Genomic DNA, 24,288 nt, shown 5'->3' on the forward strand with positions numbered 1-24,288 from the left:
AAGCTGAAGATGATTGGTATCCCTTCAGATCTTCAGGTGACTTTTTGAAGTGAATGTCAGACTGTGCTTTTACTGAGTGCCTCCTGCCATTTCTGTCTTGAGCAATGGAATAATTTGGTTCACCACAGTTTATAGTTGCCATCATGACCTTGATGAGATGAACAAGGTTTTTTGTACCACATAACTTGGATGAAGGCCCTTGTTAGGTCAGTGATGTAGCAGCTGTTGGTATCAAACCTAATATGCCAGTTTCCCTCTCTTTTTTTTTTTTGCTATTTTATAAATCATATTATTTCACTGGTTGGTCTATTGAATAATAGGCTTCTGGGTAATGAGTAAAAACTTTAAGAATCAGCACAGACTTCACTCCCTATGTTTAATGACCTAAATGTCTTCCTTGTTTAGGATTACATATTTGATTTTTTTGTTTTATTTTTGGTTCTGTTGTTTTCTTTTTTCTTTCCTTAAAGGATGAATGTACCTGATGCCTGAAGGCAACTTCAAGACTGTACCTTCTGCACTTCTAGAAACTTACTTCAGTGCTCATGGTGGCCTTAGAAACTGTGAAACTAGATGGTAGTCTAGCCTCCTGTGAGGCAGGGGAGCTCACTTGAGCTTAGTTGTTCTCAGGAGGAGAGCTTGCAGCAGAGAGATGGATCTCGTGCTCAGCAATAGCAATTTGGTTTTTTAGTTTCAGGCCCTTTGCAATTAAATGCAAATGTCCTGGGTAACAGGCACAAACAATGTATTCTTCTTAATAAATGAAACTAGAAGTAGTTAATGGGCAACAGCACTATAGAATAGCTTGTTATAAAGAATTCTTTTTCTTCTGGGGAGGTGTACTTGCTTCAACTTGACATGATATCCTGGACTGAACATTTCTCCATATGAGGATAGCATTGAGAGTGTAAGACTGAGAAACCTACGTAACAAAAAATGCTTATCATTCATGTGTTGGTTGTCAGTGCAGTGCCATAGAGGATGTATCGTAGATAATGAAGAATCCAAAAACAGTATTTTCTTGTCTTTGCACAGTTTCTGTTTTATGAATTGTGAGAGAATCCAGAGAATGAATAGGTAGCTGAGGCCTCCTCGTGCCAACAGCGGGTACTGCAGCTTTCAGGCGCACAGCTGCATTTTTTTTTTATGTATCTGCAAAGAATTTGCAAAGTTGTGCAAAAGTATGAAAGAAGATTTGATTTGCTATCATTATTGGTAATATAGGTGGTAGAAATAAAGTGACAGAAAAACTGAAAGCCTGCAATGCAGATTTTTACCATGGTTATATGTTTGCCTAAAAATTACTGTGGTCCACACTACATAACTGACAGCTTCTAGTGCTGTTACGTGTGGTGTAAATTGAGGAGAGGAGGGAGGGGGAAGAAAAAGTGCCAGTGAGGAAGGCGTGAGGTGGTTGTGGGGTTTTGTTTTGTTTTTGTGATCATTAGCAGCGTTGCTTTGATTGAATTGCTAAGACCTTGAGAATCACTTCCAAATGCTACGATCCAAGTACCAGTAGTGTAGATATATGGTAGGATAGATTTCTCTTGTGCCTAAAATTTGATTGAATAGTCTGTGTTCGCAGCTGTGGTAGTACAGAATTCCTTCTAGGAAAGGGGTAAAGACCAGAAAATAACTCCATGCAAGATAACTGAAAGATCTTAATAGCCTATTTTTAGTCTTCTCAGTCTTTTTGTGTTGTAGTAGCCTGTGAGCATTTCTTGAACTTGAGGCTTTTGTCAAAATGCAGCTATTTGCTCTAATGACAAAATTCTGGCTTTTTGATAGCAGTGAATAGCTGATAATGGAACTTAATTTCATTTTGGTCTTAGGTAAACTAAGTTAGATTCCCACTCCCTCCACTCTGTAATGTACCTATTAGTTTTGCTGTTGTGCATGTTTTTTATGTTCTTCTCTTTTGTTTTCAGTTCCTCAAGAATTTTATGCATTGCATATGAAGTCTTGCAAGGTTTGCAATATATGAACAAACATGGGATGGTCCACCGAGCTCTCTCCCCTCGCAATATTCTTTTGGATCGAAAGGTACAGCTACATGAATGAACCTGTTTTATTTTTTCTTCTTACTGACAACAAGTAGCATGCTGTGTCGTATTTGGAGACTCGACTGTGGCAGCCCTTCTCATTATGGTGAGTGGGGCAATTGTATATATGGGAAAAGTGTAGGGGTTTTTACTAGTTTTCCCCTTTTTCGTAAATCTCAGATGTAGTTCAGATTTGTTTCTGTTCCCAGTTTTGTTTTGTTTTGTTTTTTAATCACAAACCATGTTTTTTATCCTTCTTAAGGTAGAGATGGAAGTCTCCTTGATTGTCAGCATTATAGTTACAGGGTCTTACTAATTTTTTAATAGGCATGTATTTTTTCCAAGCTAGTTTGCAGTTCCCTGGTAATTCCCTATGTTTCATGTTGATCTGAAATGTTACTTTCAAATATCAACATATTTCTTTGTCATGTTAAATTATTAAAATTGCAGTCTGTCAGTTCTGTTCTGTCACAGACTGCTGGGTTGGCAGTGTGGAGTAAAGGTTCCCCTCGTAAAAGATGAGAAAACCAGTAGCTACTGTTTTATTCAGGGCCATCACCATATCTGAACTGACAGCTAAAATGCTTAGCCTACATGAACAACCCCTCTCTCCTTCCCCTTTTTACTTGCTTTAAATAGAATAGCTAGTTCTTTCCTTGGAAGGCAAAAAGAAGAGAAAGGAGGTGAGGAACGCTCATTGGTATGGTCTTGTATAAATTACTTGTAAGCAAGTGAAAATCATAATAATGCACTAACAAGCAAAATACTTACAATTTGAAGATAGTCCTAAAATCAGTTAAAGAACAAAAGGAGTCATGAGGCCATAGAATTCAAAGCTTTTTCCCTGCTGAATTACTTGCTGATGTAGCCTTTACGGTTGCACCATCTGCAGGCTGGCTGAACACAGTTCAAAATACAGCAGAAACATACCAGTTTAAATTCTGTGCCATTTTTTATGTTTTGATTTTGGTGTTGCATTTCTGCCTTCAAAGAATAAAATCCAACACCTGCAAAACATGTTTGGTTGAAATATGTATGGATACCGTTAAGGAGAGCAAAATAATGAGTTGATGGTCAAGACTGGTGAAGGAGCCAGACTAGCTAAATAGAAGAAGTGAGAGAATAGTGGGGCTGCTTAAGGAGTTCTGAGATTCAAATGGGATTGCAAAGAGATTTGGAACAGGAATTATGTTCAATAGAACATTTAAGCTTTTTAAATGTACTGAGAATATACTGTAACTTTCAAAGTTCTGACTTCCTTATGCACTCCAGAGTCATTACTTCATGCTCACAGTAAGTAAAAGCATTGGAAATAAGCACCTTACTAACTTGCAGCGGAGTTCTGCTTGGGATATGAAACAAAAACAGAAAGACCTGACTTCTTACGAGTGTCTGTCTCAACAGCTAATGCAGTTTGCATGAAAGTGATTCTTTAAAAAAAACTTTAATACGTATTTTTATTATGTCTAATACTGATGCTCTTGATTTTTGTTGTTGTTGTTTTTTTGTTTTTAATTATTATTCTCCTTTCCAGGGACATGTCAAGTTGGCTAAATTTGGACTTTACCATATGACTGCTCAAGGTGTTGATGTTGATTTTCCTATAGGGTAAGAATGTAGCTGCTCAGTATAAACATTTTAGGGATGTATTCATTTGGGTACACAAAAATAATAGTGATGCTTCCCTTTGAATCTTGTTTTCAGATTTTATTTTTTAATGTATTTTCATGAATAGTTAAAGGGATAAATGATAATGATATTTTAGATTGATTTAGCAGTAGGTAGAATGTGTAACACTTAGTTTTGGGTTTGGTTTTTTTTTTTTGCTAAGTCAATAATTATTTGATGGGAACGATGATAATGGAGGAGAACAATGTATCTAGGATATTTATTGTACTAGTACATTTATTGTACTATTTACATTTATTTAATGTACTAGTGCTAAAATTCAATGTATGTTTACTTTGAGATATGTAGATATACTATTTTGAGAATTGATGATACTTCCTCTTATAAAAAACATAGTAATTAAAATTTGATCTTTCATGTGCAGTTGGAAGTGAAAGTGCTTCAATGTTTGTTTTGGCTAAATAGAACAATTTGCATTTTGGTATAAACTCTGATTTCTCAGAATGCAAAACAATTTTGATTACTGTATCTGAATGGTAGCTTTTTGGACAAAGAGATCATTACTTAATGTTACTGCATTTTTCTAGGTACCCGTCTTATCTGGCGCCTGAAGTAATTGCACAGGGAATAGTCAAACCACGTGATCATACTCAGTGTGAGAAGCCTCTGCCTTCTGGCCCTAAATCAGATCTCTGGTCTCTTGGCATAATACTATTTGAGCTTTGTGTGGTATGTAAGAGGGTATTTTTCTTCATTGTGACTCTTGGGGAATGGTTACGTTAGCATGATTGCACTTTGCCTGTCACTGGACTCCAAATATCACACTACATTAACCTTTCTACCTGATAAGTATTGGTGGTGGTGGTTGAAGTTACTGCATGCATCTTGGCTTGGTATGAGTAGAGGTGTTACTGTGCAGGACAGCTGTTTGTTAAGACCTGATGATGCAATTGCAAGGTGTAATTCTTAGCAAGTAGTAGACTCTAAACCAAGAAATATTTCTAAATGCTTTTTCAGTTGTTTTAGTTATACTTCCAAATGTGAGGTAGCTGTTGGTGTCATGCCCTCATTCTCTTTGAAAAGAATGAAAAGTCAATAAAGTTTCTTTACTAGGAGAGCAGTACATCTACCTTATTACCAGAATCTAAGGAACTTCAGTGAGGAATAAAAGGCTTAGTTTGAAAATGGTTATTTGGCTTTAGAAGTTGAGATAAATTAAGCCCACGTCTTTACTACTTCTAAATGTTAAATTGCAGTTTTTCATTCAAAAACAACATTCTACACAGAAACAAGATCTAGCAAATGCGCTAGTGCTGATGTATAGTCTTATTACATAATTAAATCATCTGACAATTTTGTCTGACGTGATCAAGAACATGTTGTATGTAGTGAGTACATCAGGATGTGGGAATTGGACTCATGTATATTCTGTGCTTCTGTAAATTCTCAAAGTTCATAGATCATTTGTTGTTACTCCTTTAAAATGTACGTTTTCTTAAAATCTGATCAGGACATTTTGGAAACATTTTAGAAACAAAGTATAGATTATTTTTCTTAAGTACAGTGCAATACAAGCTGTGACTCTTAAATGTGTAATGAGCATGAATATCACCTTTGATTATGATCATGTTGGAAAAAATAGTTTTTGAATTGAGTTGCTGAATTCATAGTGCATTTGTAGGTTTGCTAAGGCAACTTGGGACTTTGTCTTGCACATTTCTTGTTTGGTTTGCCCTTGTTCCAGGTAAGAAACATTACAAATTATGTGTTGTTCTTTGTGATGACATGAAACTATGTCTGGTATATTTGATGTAGATGATGTTTTGCGTTCGAATAAATATTTTCTCCAAGTCTTCCAAAATTAATTTTAGAAGCTTATTTCACTGTCTGTGTATAGAGGTGGATGCTATCTGTGTATGCTATCTAAATATTTTTATGTAGTATTATTGATTATTTATTTATTTATTTGATTTGATTTGGTCATATTATTCATTTAGGGGAGAAAATTGTTCCAGGCTTTGGAGATAGCAGAAAGATTAAAATTTGTAATTACACTAGGTAAGTAGTGCAAAACCAACTTTTTTATTTTTTAGTTTCTGGGCAGTGTTATAACTGGAGCTATGCAAACTAGTCAGCTTATGGTGCTCAGACCTAAGGCACTTTACCTTTTGTCTGCTTTCATCTCTGGGGTTCAGAGTACATTTGAAGAATAATTACTTGCCTAGGGAAGGGACGGAGATGGGTGACAGCTAAAATAACTGCAGAAGAGCCATGTTATCTTTGAGGGCAAGATTTGGAACAGCGTGCTCAGGTAATTTTGTCAGTTAATTGTTGTTCTATGTTGTAGGCATCTCTGAAATGACTTAGGAATTGTGTAACACTAAAGAAAACTGTCTCTGCAATAGCAAGCAGGGAAAATCAGGACTCTGGCAGGAAGATAGGAAATAAAAAAAAAAGAAGAGCTGAGAAGCATATTACTAGGATATAGAGTTTAGTTTTTGATTTCATCTACACACTGGAAAAGCATTAAGCCAAAATTTCAAGTCTGTAGTGATGTTAATGAATCAGGAATTGAGACTATTTTGTGTCATTTTAAATTTGATTTGATGTGGATGTTATGTATAAGCCACAAGGAAGGAATGTTCAGAATTTGAAGCTTTATGAGTGAGTTACTGAATTTATTCAGAACAAAGAGCAATACCTTTAAAGATAGTTACTGTCAGTACAAATGTCTTTTTCATTGAGCAGTGAGTACTTTGGTGTTGAAATTCTCACTGTTTTGCTGTGCAGTGTATTAGCAAGGCTTTCTGAAGGGTTTGAATTTCCTTCAAGTTGAAAGCAAGTTGTTATGAACCTTCATCACTGAAAAATGTTCATATCCTCACCTGAGTATTATTATCTCAATATGTTGAAAATAAGTTGTAAAATACTGCTTCTAGTTGCAAAGAAAAAGCACTAGAAATAGAAAATAAAAACAAGTACTTTGAGCTTCTCTGTGCAGGTATTTTTAATATATATATATATTTTTTTTTTAATTAAGCACAAGGACTGAACTTATTTGGCACTCTGAATTACTAATTAATACTCTGAATTAAGCCTGCCAAGAAGACCTCTTTTTGCTGTCAAATCAGATTCACTACCTAACTTTCTTAGGCTTCAGTTTTATTTCTGCATAGGGGAGAATGTGATTTTCATTTCTGATTTTGAGAGTTCACCTTCAGTTGATGTAGCAATGTCAATTTAAAAACAAAGAAACAAAACAACAAAATGTTCTGTTTTAAGGTGGGGCTTTATCTGATATCGTGCTTAATTGGTATCACTTTTTTCATGTTCTTTAACTTTTTTTACTGCTGTGTTTATTTTTCAAAGGCTATGTAGATGATATTGTAACTGTATTAGCTGAAGAACATGGTTGCCTTGATATTATTAAGGTTTGTGAAACTAGTTTACTCTTCCATGCTATCTTATCCAAAACTCATTATTATTGTTGGATTTCATGTGATATGAAATATATATTATATACATACATCTCTCTCTATTTCATGTATGCAAAAAATACACGATATAAGAAATCTTTGTTTACACTTACTCATTGGAAAGAAAAGATTATTTACGTATATGAAATAGATAATGTTTTTATAGTGATTTATAAAATGTATTAAAATATTGTCATTAGTAAGAATAGTAAAGTATAAATAGTAAAGTAAAAAATAATTGCAATTTGTAATTATATATACACACACACATGCGTTTTATGAAACCAAACTTGTTTAATCACTTGAATACAGTTGCAATAGACTGCAATACATATGTAAGATCCTTTCAGGTGCCCAGTGCCAATAATGCTCATTTTCTCCTAAACTTATCATCAGTCAAAATTTTAATACTTGCTGAATTGTTCACATGTTGTTAATTTTCTTTAAAATGCTGCAGGTTAATTTTCTTTCTATACAGCTCAGGTCCTCCCCATCCACAAAGTTAATCACTGAATTTTGGTGTCTGTTTTGAATGTTCTGAAACATTGTGCAAAAAGGGTTGACTGTTACCAGAAGGGAGTTCCCAAGTATTGCCTTATTTCAAGCCAGATACAGGATGTCTAGATTAAAACATCGTGTATCTGGCTATTTTTTCCCCATAGCCAATGTAGGGGGTGGAATTAGTTCCCCACACCATTTTGGTCTTACACAGCTAACCTCATACGTGTGGGCATGAAATTTTATTGCTTTCCAAGACAAGCCTGTATATTGAAAGCTAAGTATGAGTTAAGCAGCATGCTGAATTAGGGCAGTAATGAATGGACCTCCTCCATATTTTTTCTTATGTTCCAGGATCTTTCTGAAAATGTCGTAACTCTGCTGAAAAAATGCCTTACATTCCAACCTTCTATGAGGTAAGTATTCAATCTGAATACTTAATAAACTCCATTGGAGTAAGACCACCAGTTGCTGAATGTTTTTTGAAATACCAAAGGCTTCTATTATCTATAATAGATAGCTATTTGGTTTTAGTATTTCGCAGTATTTGAAAGAAGTGGTTTTGGAAAAAAACATCAGATGTACAAATCTTTGAGATTGTTGCAGAATACTTTTGTAGGAAAGCTCTTCAGTCACGTTCAGGTTAAGATTTCTCAGCTTTAATGGTTCTATTTCTGTATGTTCATGAGACTTAGGACTTCCTTCAAATCTCTTCTTCCAAAGTACTTTTTTATTATGGCAGTCCACCACAATTTTTATCTGAAAGCTGTAGTAGGCTTCTGTTCCTCAACTGAAGCTTTGCACTTTATTCCATATTTGCTTAGAGAAATAAAGAAAATAATTGCTTCGTATATTCATTTCACATGAGATACCAAGTTAGGGCATAAGCAGACTGCAGCACGTTACAATTTACGAATTGAACAAAATTACCAGGTTTCTTTGCTTAAAAAGAATTCTGAGGTTTGACGTAACTTATTAGTATTTGTTACTGGGACTGCTTCTTACTGAAAGCAAGCACTTCTTGGAAGTGCTTTACTCTCAACGTTGTATTATCTTCACTTAAGGCCAACTCCGGAGGAATTGATGCGTGACTGTTTATTCAGTGAAGTATCTTTGGCATACCCTCCCTTTCTCAAACCTGCTGGACTGTTCTCGTCCTCTCCAAGGTGTGCTGACTTAACGCTGCCTGAAGACATAAGTCAGTTATGCAAAGGTAAGAGACAGTGGGATAAATGTCGTTGGATGGGGAAGGAATATGCAATATTTTTGCATTTTCTTTGAATGCATTATAAACTATTATATGGTTTAATATTCCATTCTTGTAGTAGATTGTTTAGGGGGTGAAGATAGAGGCAAACATATTTAGAAGTGGTGTGTTCAAATCAAGGATGGTATCTGGATTTTTATGCTTTGGTCTCAAGGAGTAAACAGTTATTGTTAGTGTTTGAGTTTACGTTGAGATACCTGTATCATCATCTGCCTTTTTAATTTGGATGTGTACAAGGTACTGATTCTCCCCCCTCCCCAATGTATTGTCAATTAGAAGCTGGATTCTGTTTAGTGATAGGAAGAGATTATTTTTGGAAGTACTGGCAAACTAAATTCTTATGAAAAAGATTGTATTCTATTATAGAAGATAGAATTTTTTGAGTTTACGGTATGCTGAATGTTTTAATCCCTCATTAACATTTTGAACTCTGAGATAGCTACATATTTAGCAAATCTCATTGTACAGTTTTTGGGGACCGAAATTTTGTATCTTCTTAGATATGTACTTGGTCCATGAAGGAAAGACATTGTAACTACTCAGTATGAGTCATCAGTTTCTTCGTTGTGCTCCTGTTGTGAACAAAGTAATGTGGGCTTTCTGTTTCAGGGGGAAAAAAACAAAAACATACAGAAAGAAGAAGTCCATCCTTCAACTTAGTTATCTGAATATTTCTATTTTCGGACATAAAGGCAAACTGCAAACTGTTATGGTTTTTTTTTTTTCTGATGCTTTCTGTAAACCTTCCCTCAAAGAGAGGATCACCTTTGCCTCTAACTTCACATTATGCTCTAGAACCTCTCAAGTGTAGGAACTTCTTCTCAGCAAGATTTGTTCAGAGCAATAAGAAGAAATACAAGCTGCCTAAAAAGCTGTCATTAATTTTTTATGTTTTTTTTTCCTTGTAGATGAAGATAATGATTACCTTGCAGAAAGATCAATTGAAGAGGTTTATTATCTCTGGTGTCTGGCTGGAGGAGACTTAGAGAAAGAACTTGTCAACAAGGAAATCATTCGATCAAAACCTCCTGTCTGCACACTTCCCAAGTAAGAAAAGAGAAGCACTTAGAGGGAACGAGAATGTATGGAGAAGTGGTTGTGAAAGAATGTTTTGATTTGGTTTTTGGTTTCAACACCTGTGTACATTTTAAAAAACATTTAAAACAACATTCTTAAACAGCAGGAAATCACTTTACAGCTCTTCTTAATCAGTTTAAGGCATTATTGAACACTTCATGTTTGTTACTTACCTGCTTTTCATGTTGCTTTCTGAAATCCAGAGGGGGGAAAAAAAAAAAGGTTAAGTGCTAAACACTGAACTGGAAGATCCCAAATTTAGCATCTTTTCCATCGTCACTAAACTTTGATTTTAAAATTAAAAAAAAAAATCTCACTGTGCTTGAATTCTGTGTACTAATAGTAATCCATTCTGTAGCAAATTCTCACACTTGGAGTTCAATTTCACAGAGCAGCAGTGCTGAATGGTCATTCATTTCTTCAGCAGATCAGCTGATTTATGTTTATGTGTGTTTTTGTTCTAAATTTATAGTTTTAAAAATTGTAGTGCCGTTACAGAATTACTATTTTTATCTTCCTGCTGCACTTGTTGCAATTTGATACAGCATTTTTAAATGTTTTGATACCTTAATCCTCCAGTCTGATTTTAACAAACAGAATTATGTTTTCATGTAGATAAATTTGCTGGGCCTGGGACTTAAAATCACATAAAAATAGCCAGAGTGCAATATCTAGGGACAGAAAAAATAAAAAGAACTTGATCTTCAGTGATCACATGATAGTAAAAGTAGTGTGACATTTTGAGGTACTGCCTGTTCTGTCCACTTAGGTGAAAGCTTGGGTTTCTGAGTTCGTGGGGATAACAGTTTTAATAATGTAAGTATTAAGAAGATGAAGTGGCCATTTAAAAATGCAATCTTATTCTATCTTTTAAGTCATCCTGAGCACGTTAGCATAACTTGAAGAGATCAATTTCCTGTCTGCTTTAAAATATCGCTGAACAGGCAGTTTGTATATACTCTTTCTTGGTTGCATTTGTTAGTCCCTTTGATTGAAAAAAAAATAATAATAATAAGGTCTGGGATTTTTGTTGTTGTTGTTTGTTTTTTTGTTTTTGTGGGAAACGGCTTTTAAATGACAGTGCTATTTTATTTTTGGTTCTCACATTAAGTGGCAGTCAGTCTCTGCCAGTTCAAGAAATAAAAGAGAGTATTAATCTCGTATCTCATTAGTCTTCCTTTGTGCGCAAACTAGAGTTGTGGAAAACGTGAAATGTGCATTTTTAGACAGAAGCTGTTTAAATAATTTAAGGTGATTGTACATTCCATTGATAGCAGGTTTAATGCCTTGCAGAATCAATTTGTTGTACTTCTAAGAGCTAGTGTTTTGTTTTAAAGAAGAAACTAATTGATGTTAGATATTTATTTATTTATTTTTCCAAACTCAAATCTTATGTTATAAAATGACCTGAATTTTAATTTTTTTTTTCTTTCATTTTGAAGCTTTGTGTTAGAAGATGGTGAAAGCTTTGGGCAAGGACGAGATAGAAGTTCCCTTCTAGATGACACAACTGTGACTTTGTCTCTGTGCCAGCTCCGAAATGTAAGTCAAATTCTGTGCGCAGGTTCGTATGTCCTTGCTGTGGAAACATTTGTTTAAAGTGAATATGGAACAGCAGCTCCTACTTCTGCTCCTACAGAGGGACAGTGTTACTGATTCTCAGAAAACTTCCTGGTGTTTGAGGTCAATTCTGATTTACGCTATCAAAATGTATTTCCCATAAAAGCTTACTAAATTTGATTAATTTTCCCATTCTCCATCCCCATATTTTTACTACCTGCTTTTTTCTGGTGAAGCTGCAATACTTTGGTAGTACCTGATATTCTGCATGATTGCTGAACTGCCTGGCACAGTGAGTGTCTTCTTTCATTTTATTCCTGTAGGTGGCTCACGATATTCAGAAGAAAGAACAACTCAATTCAGTTGCAGCTCCTTAATATCTTTATCCTTGGAGCTCCTTGGAGCTTTGGAATATATAGCTATTTGTGTTTTACATTATGCAATGCCTATTTTAAAGGTAGCATACACCACAGCTTCTAATTCTGTTCCCATAGAAGGGTAGCTTTTACAGCTTTATTTTAAACTTTTTAATCTGTAGTTTTTTATACTGGTGCCTTAATGTATAAATGCAGCAGCAAATAAATGCATATTGAGTTTTTATTTTAGGGAGAATATAAGTGAGAACCTTGCAATGTTAGATGAAATAAGTTTTTGAACTTAAGCAATTCTTCAAACAGCTTTCATGGAGCAGAGCATGATGTTTGAAATCAGAAGAGGATCACGTCTGAATGAACCGAGAATGAACTGTTCTGTCACTTCCCAGGCGGAGCAGCCTGTGTGCTGTATGCCTTTAAGTTAGAAATAGATCTGGTGAGCAGAGTACTGCAGGGAGGATAATGTTAAACATTAATCACAGTGCAGCAAAGATATCTGAAAATTTCAGACAAGAGTCCAGGTACACTTGTCTGTCACTTTTTCAGAGAGCGTCTGTAATTCTGTGCAGCTTTCAGATGCCGATACAAGAAGGAACTCAAATTTGCGTAACTCTTGAGCTGAGTAAAAAAAGTAAAACCAAGCTCTGTAGTTGCTGTGCAGCTACTTAGGTAGGAAGTCCATATAGAAAAATGAGGGAAAGAAAGAAGCAATGTTAGTACTGTTGATTGATTTATTCATGGTCCATAAAAGCTTTTTCTGTGTGTGCAGAGGATAGGCTTTGTGCAGGAGACGAGAGTTCTCTTCACATGGAAGACATTCCACCAAGTCTTAAGAAAAGAAAAGACAACCTAGTCTTAAAGGTTGTATGTTTCTTTGTTGATTGAGAACTGAGCTAATGCTTAGACAGATGTCAGGGTGAACTACTAAACTTAGAAGTGAATTGCGAATTAACTATTTTCAGATTCCACTAAATATTTTCACAGGATTTCTGAGCATCATTCTGATAATAAATTGTCCTTATTCTCCATTTCAGAGACTGAAAGATGTTGGTGGGGAAGCATTTTATCCATTACTTGAAGATGAGTAAGTGTGTGTAAATTTGTTCCCATCTAAGTGACCAACTGTTGCAGTGTTAGTTTTGAGTAGCACAATACAGTGTAAGACAGCTGTCTTCCAAGAGCAAACCTTACTTGTCCTTGTTTGGCCCTTAAAATCAGTGAGAGCTAATAGGTGCTCTGCACTGGTGAACTTAGGGCTCTGAACCCAACCTGAAATTTTTAACCTTTTTCCATGTGCTGTGAATCAGCTGTTTGTGCTGAATATTTAAAATGATCCATTTATACTTCTGACTCAAAAATGCATCGCTGAATATTTATTTTGCACTTTGAATTATATATTTTGCTCTTTACTACTACTATCCTAATTCTTTTTCCAGCCAGTCAACTTTACCTCATTCAAATAGTAGTAGTGAGCTGTCTGCAGCTGCCAATCTACCTCTGATCATCCGGGAGAGGGACACAGAGTATCAGCTAAACAGAATTGTTCTGTTTGACAGACTGCTGAAGGTATGAAATCTCTCTGGTGTTGGTTAATTGGATTTGGTTTGCTAATTAGAGGGTATTTGAAGGACAGAATAGTTGAAAAAGAAGCAGAGATGCAAGCAACAGCAGTGGAGAGGGGAGAGAAAACTTACAAAAGTGTAAGAGATTAAAAATGTGAGAGCTGCTGCTAATAACTGCTGTTTACTCAAGAAACTAATTCTGTATCTGTAATTCCTAACTAATCTATTATAGGTATAAATATACCAGCATCATCTTTGCATTTCCAAGCAGTAAGGTTCTTGGAAACAGTACGGCTATTTACTGTAATGACACCATGATAGAAACGTGGGTTTTATACTGAGAGGGTTAAAATACCAAACCCTAATTTACATGTATGGTGAAAGATGAATTCTTGGTTAGGAATGAAAAAGGGCTAGTGTGTTAATAGGTAGTGTTACTTAAGGAAGCGTAAGCTAGAAATGTCAAACAGAAGAAAGTTGGCTTTATGTTATGATAAGAAATCACAGAATCACAGAATCGTAGGGGTTGGAAGGGACCTCTAGAGATCATCGAGACCAACCCCCCTGCCAAAGCAGGTTCCCTACACCAGGTCGCACAGGTAGGCGTCCAGGCGAGACTTGAATATCTCCAGAGAAGGAGACTCCACAACCTCCCTGGGCAGCCTGTTCCAGTGCTCTGTCACCCTCACCGTGAAAAAGTTCTTATGCACATTCGTGCAAAACTTCCTATGCTGCAGCTTATGTCCGTTTCCCCTCGTCCTGTCTCCACGTACCACTGAAAAGAGACTGGCCTCACCACTATGGCCGCCACTCCTCAGATATTTATAAACCTGGATCAGGTCCCCTCTCAGTCGTCTTTTCTCAAGGCTAAATAGACTCAGTTCACTTAGCCTTTCTCCAGGCCCTTCACCATCTTTGTGGCCCTCCGCTGGACTCTTTCCAAGAGATCCCTGTCTTTTTTGTATTGGGGAGCCCAGAACTGGATGCAGTACTCCAGATGAGGCCTTACCAGGGCAGAGTAGAGGGGGAGGATCACCTCCCTCGACCTGCTGGACACACTCTTTTTAATGCGCCCCAGAATGCCATTGGCCTTTTTGGCCACAAAGGCACCCTGCTGGCTCATGGCCAACCTGTCGTCCACCAGGACGCCCAGGTCCCTCTCTGCAGAGCTCCTCTCCAGCAGCTCATCCCCCAGCCTGTATTGGTGCATGCAATTATTCCTCCCTAGGTGTAAGACCCTACACTTGCTTTTGTTGAACCTCATCCGGTTTCTTATTGCCCAGCTCTCCAGCCTGTCCAGGTCTCGCTGAATGGCAGCACAGCCTTCAGGCGTGTCAGCCAATCCTCTCATCTTCGTATCATCAGCAAACTTGCTGAGGGTGGAATATGTAATGAATAAACCCACACCAATTTTAATGATTTGGATTGCTACATTTATACGTTCAATATATACCAAGGCATGTGAATGCATTCGTGTGGAGCAGTGGGTATTTCAGTATCTAACAGTCATCTGCCATCTAGGTCTTCCTGTTAGGAGTGAATGAAACTTGCTTGAAACAAAACTTGCAATCACTGTTTAACTGACAGTTTTTCCTCTGAAGAAACCACCTTCCCAGAGTTGGGATTAGATTTGTTTCAGTCACATGGTAATATTTTTGCTATTAATCTCTTTTTTTTTTTTTTTTTGAAGGCCTACCCATATAAGAAAAACCAAATCTGGAAAGAAGCCAGAGTTGACATCCCTCCTCTCCTGAGAGGCATGACCTGGGCTGCTCTGTTGGGTGTTGAGGTAAGGGTGATTGGAGGCCATTTGCAGAAATTCTATTATTGACTGAGGAAGGAATTGGGTAGGAATAGAATGGACAGGGAAGCTGGAAAGTAAGTGAAGTTTTGGCATTAGAATTAGTGCAAATTTAAACAAAAGGATGCATGAAATCATATGAACTAAAACAATATTCCGACTCATTCTTGATTCTGGTATTATTTGGTATCAAAGAATATTGGCTTTGATTGCCTTTATATTTAATTTTGATTAGGGGATAGAAAAATAGTGCACATACACCAAAATTTGCTACAATGTTTAAATGCAACTGCTGCTTAACTTTTTTTGGATTTTTTAAATTATTTTTGACAAATACAGTTACAGTCTTCTGCCCTAATAGGCAAAAGTTGGATAAAACAGTGTAAAATGCAGCAAATGTATTTTATTTCACCTATTATCCAATATGTGTCTTCCAAAGATTGGAGAAAAAAATAAATGAAATGTAGTCCCTCTGGACAAAGGACTAGAAAGGACTATCCTAGAAATTGTCCTAGAAATGGGGGCCCCTCTTAATGACATCAGTTACGTGATAACCCAACTTCTGCATCTGTTCTGGTTGTAATCCTCAGTTGTGCAGCAAAGAGGTTCTTACAGATTACACATCCTGCGTTTTAGGATGTAGCTTAGGATGTGAACTTCTGAGTATCTTCTCATATGACAAAAAAAGCTGTAGGGAAAAGAGTAACTGGTGGTCAAGAGTGTATTCTGTCCCTTGGGAAGTGAGTGAGTTCGCTTACTTCGTCAACTTAGTATTGTACAATGAGGGCAGTCCCATAACATTAAGATGCACTTGTTAGAATACTTGCCTTGGTATTTAGGCAAGAACTGGCTATTTAAGAGTAGTGTATGTTGGTAGTATCAGTATTAGTTAATAGGCAGCCTTTTCACAGATGATACTGAAAGCAGATGATACTTGACAGCAGCAGAGGTATACTTTGAATTTAAATTGGAAGTTTCAGTTAACTTAAAAATGGAAAACTAGATCAAGTATATTCCTTGAGAATATACTTGAATATATTCCTTCAGCCAGAGAAAGTGACTGAAGATAGTGGGAATGACATTGAAAGCTCTATATATCCTGAGTTACACTCAAAGGAAGAAGATTTTGTTAAAATTCAGCATTGAGAAATTCTCTGTTTGGGAAATGCACTAAAATATATTTTCAGAAAAAAAGTTGATAGCTGGAACATTTGATAAAAACAGCTTTTGTATATAGGTATGTACATTATAATATGCTGTTACATTAGTAAGGGCTTTCTATTTTGAAATATTCTTCCACATTCAGGGTGCCATTCAAGCAAAATATGATGCCATTGATAAAGACACACCGATTCCTACAGACAGACAAGTAAGACCTCCAGTTTTTACCAAATACTGTTGCCTGAAGTAAATCAAAGATCTTTTCAGCCTCTTGGCGTCGTTCTGTCTATTATAGCAGATGTGCTTGATAATACTAGGAGGTTTCCCCTGCTCTCTCATGCTGTTGCAAGAATCTTGCAAAAAAAACTGAGACCATTAGTTTATATTATAACCAAAGTAGGTTATAACCTCTGAGGAGCAAAAATCTTTTTTTACTTCAGAATCATGTTTCTGTTGCAACAGCAAGCAGTATAATAAGCAGTATAACTGATGTGTTGTTTCAAGTTCTGTCTTTGTCAATTCTTTTTTGTGCCTCTTGGACCTGATGCCAGATAGTGTCAAGTACGCTGACATTCCGAACAGTAAGATGAACTGTACAGAAATGGATTCTTGAGCAATTAAATTCTCCAAGAAGTACTACCAAATGTAAATAATTTTCACAAGGAACAGCTCATCAATCAGATGGCTGAATTAAATAGATTCCATCAAGTTTTCTGAGGTCTCTGATTATATTATCCTGTGGAAGAAAAAGGGGTGCTAGCAGCTGAAATTAGCCCAGAAGTTGAGTTAGATAATACTACAGTTGCAATCTGCTGTTGTTTTGTTTTTAAAATGTGTGCTTTTATTTATTTAAAAGCCTTCTTTTAAAAGCAGCTGTTAGAGCCCTGTTCCTGTCCCAGCTCAGTTACTGATTTGAGAGCGATGGGAGAAACAGACTGTGATTTTGATCGTGATCTGACTTCAGTTGTCTGGCTAACTTTCACCCCTTCCACCTGCATTATTACACAACTGCTGTAGTACTATTTCATTTACCCTGGTTTCTCTCTATATTGTGTATTTGGCTGTGATACAGATTGAAGTTGATATTCCTCGTTGCCATCAGTATGATGAATTGCTGTCATCACCAGAGGGTCATGCAAAGTTTAGACGTGTATTGAAGGCCTGGGTTGTTTCCCATCCTGATTTGGTATACTGGCAAGGTGGGTTTGAGTAATTAGCAAGATATTAATGGGAAAGCTATGTCCAAACAAAAAAAAAAAACAACCGAACAAAAATCTTGTTTGGAGAACTTCCTTTCCCTTTCTTTTGAAGAATGAATAGGTGAATTACTGCAAATTTAGTTCCTAGTAATTTATATTTAATTTGTAATGCCAAATTGACTGCCTCTTCCATACACTCTTCAGAAATTTTGATCATTTCACTTAAAAAAAACAAAGTCTGTTTCTTTCCACTGATCAGTTCAAAGATAATGCTGGAGAAGTTACTAGGCAATTTTGTAGGACTGTAAATTGATTTCTTGAAAACCATGACAGAATAGTCAATTCAGCACTATCATTCTAAAAGTTTAAATCCTCTTTGTTTCCACGTGTTGATTTCACACTTCTTCTCAGCACTGTGTGAAGCCTGGCATTGCAGGTATTATAAAAGTATGCAAAATGTCACGGTTAAGTTACTGTGTTGAATAAGACAAATTCATTAAATGAGATCTTTATGATATTTCTTCATGGCTCTTCCCTTTTTAGGTCTCGATTCTCTTTGTGCACCATTCCTATACTTGAATTTTAACAATGAAGGTGAGTACTTTTTTCTGCTGGGAGTGAGGAGAAGGACAATCTGTTCATCTAGATGTCTGCAGATATTTGTGCACCACATATATATATGAAAACTTTCTTTAAATAAAATGGAATTTTGAAGCCGTTTTTGCTATGACTCAAAAGAAATGGTCACAAATAGCTATATAAAAACAAGACATGCATATCTAGTACTTTTGCTTCTCAGTGAAGCTCTGGATTAGCCTTTGGTAATGTGAATGTATTTTTTGTTAACCTATCATAACCATTCTGAGCAGTATTCAGAAAAGTTGGTGTTGGTCTTAAGTGCCTAAAAGCTAATCAGAGATCAGCTTTGGACTGTGATGACTTCAGAACAGACCTAGTCCAACTTTCTTTTTTCTTGTACACAACTTTTTTATAACGTGTGGGTGAAAGGTAGTTTCTCGGGACAGTAACTTTTACAGTGTGCCTACTGTGCACCTTTACATATTTCTATCAACAGGTTTTTCTTGCTCCTGAACGCATCCATATGGTTTGATTCTATAACTGTTTTTTTCTTATTGAAGCAAAGTGTGATAGTGAAAAATACAATTCCTTGTGTCCTAGTTTACTAATTTAATTGAATACATCTGGCTCAGATAATGGTGGTTTCAATGCCAGAAAATTTGCAAATTCGAATTCATTTCTAATGAATGCTATAAATATGATGCTTTACTTATCATTTCCAAAATGATAAACAATTTATGACAATTTCTATTCTCTTACTAAGACTTCTTGTCAAATCAGTGGTCTAACAACATGGCTAAGAGTTGTATTAAAATCAGTAGACTATCTCTCAGCCAAATTCTCAGGAATTAATGAAGGGGGAAACATTACATTTTGACCCTCTAATCTTTACATGGTATGTATGTGAGGAGCTGCTGAGAAATGTTTTAATAGTATTCTACTGTTGGTTTCCTGTGAATTCTGTCTTCAGACTCTGAGCTGAGGAAGGGGACCAGATCAAAGTCTCATAGGGGTGTAAACTGGGTCTAAATTCCATGGGAGAAAACAGAAGAATGCAACAATGCAGTTGTCTGAAACTGTACCTCATAAAACTTTGTTCCATCAGGGAGCTTCCCTTTTCAAAACAAACATCACTATGGCTTTGTCACTAAGAATTATGGAAAGAAACTGGGAACAAAGGGCATCCAATCAGATTTGTCTTGTTTACTTAAGTGACAACAGAAGCTTTTAAAATTCATTAAAGAGGGTTGTGCACTTCCTATGTTCCTTTACAATCATTTTTCTTTATGGGTTAATTTTAAAATGTGTACCTTTTATCTGCTTAATAATAAGCACTTCTAGGTACTTGTATTTCTATCTCTGCATCCATTTTTCTATTCTGTTTCAGCTCTGGCATATGCTTGCATGTCTGCTTTTATACCCAAGTATTTGTATAACTTCTTTCTGAAGGATAATTCTCATGTTATCCAAGGTAAGTGCCTTTAATTTTTTATTTGTTCTAAGACGGGTTGAATTACGGCTGCATTTATAAATACACTTTTTGAGGTGGTTATAGGTTAGGAACTTGCTGTCGAAATATTCACCTATGTATTTTAGAAGGTTTGTAAGGTTAAAATAAGAAAACAAAACTAACAGCAAAAAACACCAGCAACTGGGCGAGAGAAGTGGGAACAAGATAAACAGGTAAATGCTTGGGAACAATGCTGTTTGCGCGGGGAGGTGGAAAAAAGCTCCATTTGTTTCGAAGTTGACCATCAATTGATTATGCAAAGTTGTAAGATGAGAAGGTCCTTACAACGCTTTATGACTAAAAACTGAACAGCATGATTTTAATCATATAAATGTTACAGGATCTATCTTTACAATGAGGGACAGTAAGGAGCAGGAACAGTACAAATTCGAAACTCCCTGGAAATTGGCGTTCGGTTACTTGGAGACTTGAGAGGAATCTGTTATTGAACAGAATACAAGACAGGATTTGGGTATCCATGAGGAAAAATGTTGCATAATTGGGTCTTCAACAGCTCTGCAGGTGTCTCAGAGAAATTCAAACAATTGCTGGGATGTAAATGTCTGCTCTACCTAAAAATTAGTTGTAAATATCAGAAAGATACAACGAAGGAATTTTCTGGAGCTGTTAATTCACCTTACTACTGTCTGTGATTAGATAATTTGTCTTGTAAACAATTTTTAAGAACAGAAAGAATCTGTTTGAAAAGCAATTGATAGTAGAATGTTATCAAATAGTGCTTTTCAGAAATTCTCTTTTGTATATAACTTGTGAAACTTCTCAACTTAGATACAGTATCTGCTATTTCTTTGTCTTTAAAAAGAAAAAGGAAATTGAGAACTGGTCAACCAAATATTGTTAGACATAAAAGCAATTAACATATTGTGTAGTAGAGAGAGAGCTAACATGAGGAGTGAACATAGGAGACTTTCTGTGTGAAAGACTACAGATGAGACACTATTGTGATTTAAGCCAGTAGGTGGCTAAGCACCACACAGTCACTCACTCTGCACCCTTCCCAGTGGGCAGAGAGAGAGAATTGGGGGAGGGAAAAAAGCCAAAATGAAGTAGAACTCATAGGTTGAGATAGAACTATTTACTAAGAAAAAAGAACAGCTATAGCTGTAGTCATAACTGTTATATATATGTAGGTATATAACAAGTGATGCACAAGCAATTGCTCATCACCCCCCAGCTGATGCCCAGGTAGCCCACTGAGCAATGGAAGAGAGCGAAGTGAAATCCCAATCCCTTCAGAAATCCTTCCACATGATATCATATGGTGTGGAATATCCCTTTGGTCACTTTAAGTCAGCTATCTTGATTCTGTTCCCTCCCAGCTCCTTGGGCCCTTCTGTGAGAGCAGCCTTGGCTCTGTACGATACTGCTTAGCTGCAACTATAAACGTTAGTGTGTTATCAACACTGCTTTTTTCCTAGAACCAAAACATAGCATCATACCCAACTCTGAAAAAAGGAATTCTGTCCCAGCTGAGCCTAATGTCTGAAGACAGACATTATGAACTGGCAATGTAAAATAAGGAATAGTTTGAAAAAGTGATTCAAGAGGATGTGTTTGCATACTTTTTTTCTTTCTGTGAAGTAAGAAAAAAAAATAAAGGGGGGAAAGTCTGAAGATGAAAAGAGTAGCTGTATTATATCTGATGGTCCTTTGGAGCCAACTGCTTCAGACATTAAGATTAATGACTTGCTGAGGGCTTTTCTAAGGGGAGTTTGTTCTTACTTAAATTGTAATAATTTTGTTCTCCCGAGGTTCCCTACTGCTACTCCCATGGTACTTTACAAAAATATCAGCTGACGTGAGAAATACAGTTCAGTGGGATTCTGTAAAATAAAGTAGTGTAGGCATTTCCTAGTCACTTTGCAGCATCTGTTGTCATCTGGACCTCATATGATTTTTTTGATATTCTGATCTAATCCTTTCTTGGGACTTCTGTCAAACAACAAAGTATAAACACAATTGAAGAATTTTTTTTTAATAGTTTTCCACATTTACTGGGTTGAAAGAAAGTGTCAGGAGTGCATCACTTGATTGCTTACTGCAATTTTAGCTGCCTTGTATCTTCTGTATTGAGGCTGAGAGAAGGAATTGTTTGAATTACAAAGTTCAAAATACTCCTATCTGAGCCAGTCCTAAACAATGAAGATCGATGTGTTGTTTTTCTAAGCATATCAGGTGTATTTTTTCACATGATATAGAGAACAAGAGCAGCCAAAAGTGTTTGGATATGGAACACAGTTATGCGAAGCAAAACAACAACAACAAAAAACGTATTTTAATGAAATTTTAGCTGACAGCACTTGGCTGGACGAGTGATAATGTTTTTGTGATGGCTTCTGTTAAAGACACTTTAAAGTACCATATAATCCCACACAGTAATTGTATTTCATGAGACAGGCTAGTAAAATAAAGATAGTATTTGTCAGCCTTCTTATATAGGTGTAAAGAATGACCATGGACATAAATTTTCATGTTAAAATAGGTGTGCTTCTGAGAAACTAATTGTGAAGTTGTTTCATCAATGCACAGATGAATGTGCAAGATTGGGTAGAATTACTGGTTTGCTATACTTGACTTTTTATTACTGGCTATTGTATGAGGATATAACTGGTACAAAGCCTGCCTCACAAATGCATGGTTTTAATTTCATTTAGAGTCAGCATATGCTGAGGTTTGCATTTAAGAGATAGAATCTGTAGCTTGTGTCCACATAAATAAGAATTTCTCTGTCTAGAAATTGAGATAACACTGGAGGGAGATGTAAATAGCTCTGAAGTAGTCTGGCCTTGGTGACACAGAACTTAGCATGGGACTGTTTACCCACTTAACTACACAGCAGGATGCTGCCAGGACATCTGTAATATGACAAAGGTGCAGTATCAAAGGGAAGAGGCTGGCACTCCTGAGATGCCTGATTCCCAAGGCAGTAATACCTCAGAGGTTCAGTATACTGTGGCTTTATCTTTCCAACTTAAAGCAAGCTAAGTGGATGTAAAATTCTGAAGGAGGTTCCTAATGTTTACCGTAACTTACCTTGAGGACTTGGGCATCTTTTTCCTTCAAGTATAATTTGCAATAGGTCTGTGACTTGTTCCCTTTGCATTCTTACAATGGGAATATTGTTTATCAATTCTCTTGAGATAGCATCGCAGCTTTTAACATTTCTAAACCTAGTATGATTATTCTACAGAGTGATTGTTCTTAACTTTGCGCGTTCAAAACTGGGAGCAGAGTAACATTCCCTGTCTGTCTTCCTTCACTCAGCTTGATGTCTGGGCCCTAATTACTCTGTGCTTGAGAGCATAGAGAAAAAGCAATTGCCATCTGCTTTGAAATTGCAGTGTTACTGACTCTTCATCTTCCTTCTAACAAGGCATATGACAATAGGAACAAAACTAAGAGAAGGTTAGAATAAACAGAGAAGTCTGTCAGTGTCTCTGTTCTGTTGTCTGTTTCTGTTCCAATGAAAAGCAAGTGTTAATTAGACAACTTAATTAAATTGTACCCTTCAGCATGATGTGCTATGCTGAAGATCTGTTACATTTTATTTTTTACAGTAAGTATTTTCCCCTTTATTCCAGTGAAGACAAGTTAAGAAATTACTGATGATGCAGATGCTGCCTTAAAATCTCATCGACTTCTAGATGACAAAATTTAATTATTGAAAATAAATACAATTTTTGCAATCAAGGAGTATTTCACTCAGTTTGACTCTTAAAATTCTTGAAACATTCTTGTTCTAACTTGCTCCCGTCAATATCTTGTGGCTTGTATTCATACAAAAAATCTTTAATTTTGCATTTCAAGTATAAATCACAACCTGATTGTGAATCAAGCGACTCATTGCTGAAAATACAAGCTGAGAAATATTAAGGAAAATGAAAGAAGTGTTTCTTGCTCTGTTTTGAATATAATAGTGACAGTAGTGGTATTAATTTGATTTTGTTTTTTTTTTTTTGTTCTGTTTTAAGAATGTGTCCTTTCTTTCCTACAGCTACTATACAAAACAACAGGATGTTCTGGCTTGTGTTTTTGACAGTGAACTTTATTTGTTGTTTCAGAGTACCTAACGGTGTTTTCTCAGATGATTGCATTCCATGATCCAGAGCTGAGCAACCACCTTAATGAAATTGGTTTCATTCCTGATGTAAGTGCTGAGCATTCTTATAAATATTGCTCGAAGTATAAGAAGGAAAAATTAGGACAGTTAAGATGAGATGTTTTTCAAAACTATCTTGGCAGCAGTTTACCTGGAGATTTGCTTATTAATGAGATTTTCTGGATATGCTGTTTAAATAGTTAAGTATTGATTATTGTTTTAAGTACGTCAATCCTTGCCCTTTTGTTAACATGGTACACACAATAAAAATACCACTAATAAGTAGTTTTAACTTAGATTGATCTTAAAATAGATATGAAATTTGTTTTAAAAATTTGGACTAGTATACAAAGAAGAACTTGGCTGAGAATGGCTAATAGAAATTTTTCTACCATCTAATTAAATGCAGTTGATTAACTCAAAAGACACATTG

The 24,288-nt window shown here is 36.1% G+C and overlaps 1 protein-coding gene across 1 annotated transcript; it reads left to right on the forward strand.

Moving 5' to 3' along the window:
- Positions 1–475: 475 nt before the first annotated feature.
- Positions 476–23,987, forward strand: LOC100544020 (TBC domain-containing protein kinase-like protein). The gene is made up of 18 exons (XM_010709880.2): positions 476–576; positions 1,929–2,043; positions 3,577–3,650; positions 4,259–4,400; positions 5,669–5,729; positions 7,041–7,102; positions 8,000–8,061; positions 8,710–8,858; positions 9,821–9,959; positions 11,432–11,531; positions 12,958–13,007; positions 13,360–13,489; positions 15,176–15,274; positions 16,593–16,655; positions 17,520–17,646; positions 18,190–18,240; positions 19,613–19,696; positions 23,818–23,987. Exons 1-18 carry the CDS (start codon positions 476–478, stop codon positions 23,970–23,972), a joined length of 1,764 nt encoding a protein of 587 aa, XP_010708182.1. The 3' UTR covers positions 23,973–23,987.
- Positions 23,988–24,288: the final 301 nt, after the last annotated feature.

This window comes from Meleagris gallopavo, chromosome 4 (genome assembly GCF_000146605.3).
Source record: "Meleagris gallopavo isolate NT-WF06-2002-E0010 breed Aviagen turkey brand Nicholas breeding stock chromosome 4, Turkey_5.1, whole genome shotgun sequence".
NCBI classification, from domain to species: domain Eukaryota; kingdom Metazoa; phylum Chordata; class Aves; order Galliformes; family Phasianidae; genus Meleagris; species Meleagris gallopavo.

Coding starts and splice junctions, on each gene's coding strand:
- LOC100544020 (XM_010709880.2), top strand. CDS start 476: ATGTACCTGATGCCTGAAGGCAACTTCAAGACTGTACCTTCTGCACTT. Junction 3,651..4,258: donor GATGTTGATTTTCCTATAGG/GTAAGAATGTAG, acceptor GCATTTTTCTAG/GTACCCGTCTTATCTGGCGC. Junction 8,859..9,820: donor CATAAGTCAGTTATGCAAAG/GTAAGAGACAGT, acceptor TTTTCCTTGTAG/ATGAAGATAATGATTACCTT.